The sequence below is a fragment of the Etheostoma spectabile genome, chromosome 15 (assembly GCF_008692095.1).
Source record: "Etheostoma spectabile isolate EspeVRDwgs_2016 chromosome 15, UIUC_Espe_1.0, whole genome shotgun sequence".
Taxonomy (NCBI): Eukaryota; Metazoa; Chordata; class Actinopteri; order Perciformes; family Percidae; genus Etheostoma; species Etheostoma spectabile.
The window spans coordinates 3207011-3214334 of record NC_045747.1 but is presented as its reverse complement, the minus strand read 5'-3'; the positions used below and the strand labels follow the sequence as shown (position 1 = coordinate 3214334).

The following is a 7324-nucleotide window of genomic DNA, read 5'->3' as shown; positions in this document are numbered from 1 at the left end:
TGTGTGTGTGTGTGTGCGTGCGTGGGGAGTGTGTGGTAGAGAGAGTAAGAGTGACGAGGATTAGCTTTGGAGAGAGTGCCATCTCTAGAGTTACAGTATAGTCGGAGAAACAAAGTGTCTCCCCTGTGCTTTGTGACCACGGTGGGAAATCTGTAGCAGGGAAAGTTAACGCTCTCCTTGATTTCATGTTGTTTATGGAGGAAGAGAACCAGGAAATGAGTCGGGGGGAAATGCAACGCTACCAAGCCACGGCCGAGCGTTGAGGTTCCCGTCCACGCCTTCGTAAATATGTAGCCACGGCGTATATTTTACACAGAAGCATAAATCACTTTTAAATTGGAAAAGGTGATGTGGATTATCATGAGCAATCGGGTCATGATTTCTGGAAGGAGACATTGCTGTTGAGGTTTTCAAATGTATTTTTTGGCGCTTTGAGCACCACGAGCCGAGTGTAATTTAGGTTCCATTATATTGGACAGAAGGCAGACGTCTCTACGACTAATATCACCAACACTCATCCCAAAACAATCTCAGATTAAACAACAGCGCCACACGTACGACGGAAAATATTAAGGGTGGGAAAACTAATCGATTCTTAGATTCTCTCTACAGCGATTCGATGTTCGATTCTCGACTATTTTTTTTATTTTTTTAAATGTGTTAATTTTTATTTAAAAGTTACTGTCTCCAGACATGTACAAATCAGAAAACAGAGTGACTGGAAGAGGATGAGATAATGGACAACAACTTAGAGTTTAGGCAAGAGTGCAGAATACACTCAAAACACTCAAAAATGGCCAAAAGGCAAAAAGGTTTTGGATTTATACACATGATCTAATAAGACATACATAAATAATTAGGTAAAACACATAGGTTGTTGATCTACTTTATCACATGACAATGACTACACAATAAAAACCTCAGTAGAAAACATTTCATTAAAACGTGTGAAAAATACTGTTCATGTCAAAATTTAACAAACTCAGATATGTATATGTATTTTTTTTGTTAAATCTCGCATGGAAATGTACATAAAAAAAAGCATCGAGACGCATCGATAATCAGAATCAAATCGAATCGTGAGGTGCCCAGAGATTCCCAACTCTAGAAATTATACAGTATATTTTTGATATTTTTGGTAGAGCTTGAGATCTGATTAAGGGAAATAGATTATCACTGCCACAGAACTGCATCCGTAAAAGTGAACTCATGTGCACCAACTTGTTAACCCTTGTGTTGTCCTCGGGTCAAATTGGGGCCATGTTTTATATGAGAAAATAAAAATTCAACATCCTCTGATTATAACTATTAACATAATTCATAATTTCTGCTTTGGACAAAATGCGAGGAAAACAGCGGAAAGGCACAAAAGACGTTCATTTTCAATTTTGACCTGGAAGGACGAGTTCATGGTTGACAACACAACAGAGCTCAACATTTCACACAAAGAAGACTCTTGCTCTGTAGAGGGCTTTATTTCATGACAGAATCTGTTGCAGGAGCGCACGCACACACACACACACACACACACACACAAAATCCCACTAGTAAAAGTGTGATCCTCTCACATTGCAGCACTCACCTGGAGCTATCTTCAGGTACGTTTTCCCATCCACTGATGTGGCGAAGAAGCGCTCTGTACTCACGGGATCTACACAGATACAGGGCACATATGATCAGGGGCGGATTAAGGTGGTCAGGGGCCCTAAGGCTGCTTTTTGTGTGAGCCCCCCGCACCCCCCCACCTAACCCTTGTGCTTTACTGGAGAAATGTATTTGGTGCCATACATGGTTGGTACTCAATTAAGGTGAACTGGCGTGTGCGCACGCACACACAAACACAACATGAGAAATTGAACATTACAAAAAAATACAAACAAGCATAAGGCCCGGTGCTTAGAAGCAACCCTTTAATTATGATCGAAAAACACTGGCAGCACAACCAAAACTAACCAAATCAACAGAGGTGTAAGTGGAAAGAATACCAGATAGTATCCCCTCAGCCCCAAAACAATTACAATGGAAATGTAATTCCCTGATATTATGAAAGAATTGTCTACATGTTACATGTTTATCTGAATTTGAAACGGCCAAGGGAAGCATTGTGAATCACTCACAGAGCAGTACGGGAGGCTCCTCTGCAGTCTGATCCCCCCCTCCCCCTCCTCCTCCTCCTCCTCCGCATGCGGTACCTCCGCAGGGCGCAGGCGACTCTCGGCTGCCCAAAACCAGCGCAGATGGATTTTCATCGACCGCTTCAGTTTTCACATGCATCGTCGCGACGTCGCCGCAGCCTCTTTGCAGATTTCCCTCCATGGCTGACACTGAAACATGAGCCTACTAATGGAGGCGAGGGAGAGCCTGTTTTTTTTTTGTCTGCGCAGGCGTTCAACTGGCAGAAAGTTTGGAGCTCGCGGATGTCAAACGCACGGTGACGAGTTCAGCCTCGGTATGTGCTGCTAACGTCATGACTGCCGCATGTCGGGTTTAGTTAGTTATGTGTGCGTGGCGGACAAAACGCCCCCCCACCCCACCCCCTGTATGTTTCTCGTAATGGTGAAGAGAGAGAAATGGCTGCGCCTGTCTACCTCCGCCGACGGATGCGCAGGGCGGCTGCGCAGCTGCACGTACAGATTTGCTGCTGGCAACTGTGACAGTGACGTCAGCTGACTGTGCGTGTAAACAAGCTTAAAAATGATATTAGAGTTTCACTTTCCATCATGTACTGTAAGAGAACCCAAATCTTTAAATTTAATAGGAAAATATATTACCGTAATGTTGTCTCTTTCTCATAATTATCCTAACTTCAAGGTTTCATTTTCCTACTGTGTAAAAGACCCACCAGCCACAGTGGAAGTGATAGCAAATGTCAATGTTTTTATTTACATCTGGCACATAGATTTAAGGTAAAGGCACATGTTTTTTATCAAAATAAGCCACGTCATTAAATATGTACACAAATACTTTTTTAAACAAATATCAGCAACATAGAGTGCAAATGAGCTAGTTTAAATACTGTTTAATGGAAATCCTTTTTGATGTTTTTTGCATGATGCATATGCTTTGTTTGTGTTGAATTGTGCATGTTATACTTGTACCATTTGTGCATCATGTGTCAGCACTAGGAAAATGTTCATTTAAAATGTCTGAATACTCCTATAATGGATGGGCCATTAGCAACCAGATCCAAAAATAAACAATTCATTCATTCACTGCCTTTAGACAAATACAAACTCATACTGACGTTTACAATACATACATGCAAACAGTCATAATGCATACATTACCACACCCTTTGAAACATATGGCAATAGAAAAATGTTGGGAGCAACATTCAGAAAATTACTTTTTTCTCAACTTTTAAATACTCATAATTTGTTAAAACGCTTTGAAAAAAGTGTAAAAACTTGAAAGATTAAAAGAAAAACATTGAAATATGAAACCCTGTTATCTCTGTTTGTCACATCTCTAAAGAAGAAAAATTAACAAGTAGTTTGTACTGCACATTCAATATGTAAACAAAATAAAGGCTAACTTTACAAGCCCCGTGACACGTAGTGACACTCACTAAGATCCGACTCCAGTATTTGTAAAGCCTCAGCAACTTAATAAAGAGTGCTCTGCTGATTCAGCACTGCACTCCTGCAGAACAAGGCATTAGGGTTGCACAATACAACAATATTCATAGATCCGTAACAATACACTGCACAGTGACACTATTTTTCAACAATTTTGGAATGCAAAAAGTTAAACTGGATATTTTTTGTTTGACTTAATTTAGTTAAAAGTCCCTTGCCTTCTCTTGATTCACAATTCATTATTTTGGGATATTTTACCCACATGATATAACACTTGCCATAAGGTCTATTTACAGATTTTTTAGTACTTTCCTCAGTAGCTTTCGAGTTTCAAAAAGGATCACCGTTTATCATTCAACAGTCCCTTCTTTGATGTGAAGACATGTTAAATCTCTGTTAATAAATTCTCAGTGTGTTGCCCATGGCAAGGAATTCCGCTTTGTCCTGCCAAAGAAAATAACAGATGCATCACTATATGGCCTACCAAAGTAATCTAGCATCATAATGTAAATGATAAAAATCCTAACCAGAGAGGGTTTTAATGACATGGTTTCTTACTGGTTGTATGAAGCACAGTTGGTGAAAATGAGCCGGATGTCGGACACAACTCTCCGACGGTCTGGTAGAGTCGCTTCTGAAGTTTGTCTGCTACATTACCCAGCCACATGGGAGTCTTGATCTTAGCGGAGTAGTCTGTCAACCGTGGGGCAAACAGAAAGAGGAATAAAATATACATATCGCAAAAGGCTAGACACATCGCGAAAGATACGCTATGTTTTATGTGTTAGTTGAAATAAAAATCAATAGGAATCGCATTTAAATGGAACGGCCACTTTTTTTTTAAAGTTGTGCCTTTTACATTCAATTCAAAGTTCAATTTGTGTAATGAAAAATGTTGGAAAAGATTTAGTTTAGTTTGTTTTTAAATCAACAAGCAATTTGTTACGATAAAATACAGAAAGCAGCAGAAAATGCACAACTGAGTACACTTTAGGATGTGTTTATTCATGGAAAGTAATATTGTTATCGCGATATTCAGCAACGTTATTGCACATCACATATACTCTGCGACACCTTTCATTTTCTTTACATCAATATCAATCTACCATAAGCAAAAAAATGTGAGTCCTCCAGTTGCCAAATTTTCAAATGCTACGCCCGAAAAGATTATTACACAATTGTTTAATTGTCAATTTATTCACAAAATCACGGTTTCTTTGTTCAACCGCAGTTAATTGCTGACATAGCTAAGGTCCTAAGGTATAAATGTTGATTGTATTTGTTGATTTTTGTTAAGATGTGCCAAATTGTAATTCTATAAGTAATTATTGGTCAGACTGTTGAGCTAAAGCCATGCTAGTGGTTGGCAGTTGAGCCTAGACACATTCATAGCAAGAAAAATGACGAAAATGAAAAAAATATGTTTTCTGATAATAAAGAGACGTTGTTTACTTTATAGGCTGTGTAGCTGTAATATTACATTATCTGGGTCACAACTATGAATAACCCAAAGATATATCCTGAAATTCATTCAAAACTTAAATTTTCTGTTTATTAAATAATTGGGCCTTTTTGGCATGAAGGGGAACCGAGTAAGCAGGTTGATAGGAATAGCGAAGAGAAGACTTACATAGAGGCATGGGTTTGTAGCAATATTTGTTCCTCGTCAACCTCGTGCAGTACAGAAGGAGATATGGCATTGCTGTCGATGGTGAGAAAAGACTGGTGAGAGACGAGAAACGGGCGCAAGATGGAACCACAGAGAGTCCACCCAGTGGTGCTTACAATCCGAAATTCGGCGAGACATGGCTGCTTCTCTTTCCAGCTCATCCACATAAAGCCACTTTTTAGAGGTTCCAAATACACAGAACGTACACATCCATGGGCTATCGTCCCTGCTCACACAAACACACACAAACAAAAAAAACTTGAACAGAATATGGACCACACTCATTGTTTCACTAAGTCAATGCCACTTACACAGGACTAGTGTAACATGATAACTACCGGTATTTACAAATATTTAGATAAAAACGTGGTGTGTAGAGTTTAACAAACTAGTCAATTTAAACTAGGCTGAAAGAGGCTTCCTCCTGCTTCTGAAAAATAACGAGCTAAAAGACACTAAATGAATTATTAGAACTCAGGGGAGCTGCAGAGTTGGATGATCATTTTCTGTGTTTACCAGTATGAACAATGCCTCCCACATGTAATAATTTAATGGATTGTTCCTTTAGAAATATTGATAAGGAGGTGTGTGACGAGACGCTATTGGGTTCACAAGAACGAGATTTTAACACTATCTTCAAGAAAACTTAAGAAATATGAGAGAACCAAAAATAGTAGAGAACCGAGGTTACTAACGTAACCAAGCGTTTCATTGCAGCAGTAAATAAGGAAATATTGTATTGAAGACGAGTACTAACAAATAAAGTAAACTACAGTACGAAGTCCAAGCCAGATGCTGCTCTGCACTTGTGACCAATATTGCAAGACAATTTTCACCTCAACGTCACATTTTAACATTGGTGGCTTTTTTAAAAACCTGAGCTGGTTTAATAACAGGTTTTACACTTATTCTTGGAATTAATGGCCAACAAACCTCATTTATATTAAATTATACATAAGTTATAAAAGGCAGATATTTTGAATTGTTTTGAAATAGGATCACAGATGGGTATATGTCAAAGTTTAGTCTGGATACTGTTTTAAAACCATACAAAAAAAAGAATTCAAATGTTATAAGATTTAATAAAAAAAACCCAAAACATTATTTTGGGCAATTTGGTTAAAAGAAATCCATATTTCAGATATAAAACACTCTGAAACGGGTCAATTTGACCCGAGGACAACACAAGGGTTTATAAGCGCAGCTGTAAATTTCAAAAAAGCAGGGCCTTCTTTATAGGAACACTGCTTTCACCAACGTAAAGTAGTTTAGGTGACAGGCATTACAGTGTCATTACATACAAAGACACATCCATCGGTTTCAGTCTCAGTGAAACACATGACAAACAAACAAAGAAAACGTCTTTTTGATCAAAGCTCACTGTAACATGGCGTCTTCTAGATGAGGCAGGTGACATTTCTGGTGGAAGGAGCGGGGGCAGTGATCACACACCACCAACTCTTCTTCTTCTTCTTCAGTTTTACAGATGCTACACTCATCATCGTTTTTCTGATTCTCCTGCCGAGACAGACGTGACAACAACTCCAATTACACACAGGACAATTACATGTTGTGTCTCAAAGGAAAAGTTCTGTTAGCTGGTACGGAGTTCTGGCTCTTTAAAATTTAATTTAACATCAGCAATGGCCGTCACATTGTTTATGCAGAAAAGATGTACAGTATGTAGAATGCTGTTTGTCCAAAAGTGACTGATCAAGAAACTTACCAGGTCTTTAGAGTCTGGTTTGCACAGTTTGCAGATGCACAGCAGTGAGTGGAGCATCAAGATTTTTGCCTGAAATAGACAAATCAACAGCGTCTTCCTCTTTGTTTCATAGTTTAGGTCTTGACAAATCTTCTCATTGCCCCCCTGGCTACAGTTACATTTTAGAGCTAACATTCCCTACTTCTGCCGTTTCACATTGAGCGTTAAGCTGGCAAAAATGTGGCGGCTTTTATTGGGAAGAAGGTTGACATTGTTATTGACTGGCTTCTTTATCGATACAACATGAGTTTCTGATTAAAAGAGCTAGGGAGAGAGAGGGAGTGTGATGGACGTACTCACAGAGAGACGGCT

The 7324-nt window shown here is 39.0% G+C and overlaps 2 protein-coding genes across 2 annotated transcripts in view; both read right to left on the bottom strand.

The window, feature by feature from the left end:
• The window catches only part of LOC116702736 (uncharacterized), a 6244-nt gene extending 3677 nt beyond the window's left edge, over positions 1-2567 (bottom strand). Inside the window, exons 1-2 of the mRNA XM_032537107.1 lie at positions 2118-2567; positions 1583-1651 (exon numbers count right to left, since the gene is read on the bottom strand). Of these exons, the coding sequence (XP_032392998.1) occupies positions 1583-1651; positions 2118-2316 (268 nt within the window). The 5' untranslated portion in view covers positions 2317-2567. The remainder of the gene's footprint in view (positions 1-1582; positions 1652-2117) is intronic.
• A 1209-nt stretch (positions 2568-3776) lies between these two features.
• The window catches only part of sp100.1 (SP110 nuclear antigen, tandem duplicate 1), a 24433-nt gene continuing 20885 nt past the window's right edge, over positions 3777-7324 (bottom strand). The window contains exon 17 of the mRNA XM_032537098.1: positions 3777-3952. Within this exon, the coding sequence (XP_032392989.1) occupies positions 3929-3952 (24 nt within the window). The 3' untranslated portion in view covers positions 3777-3928. The remainder of the gene's footprint in view (positions 3953-7324) is intronic.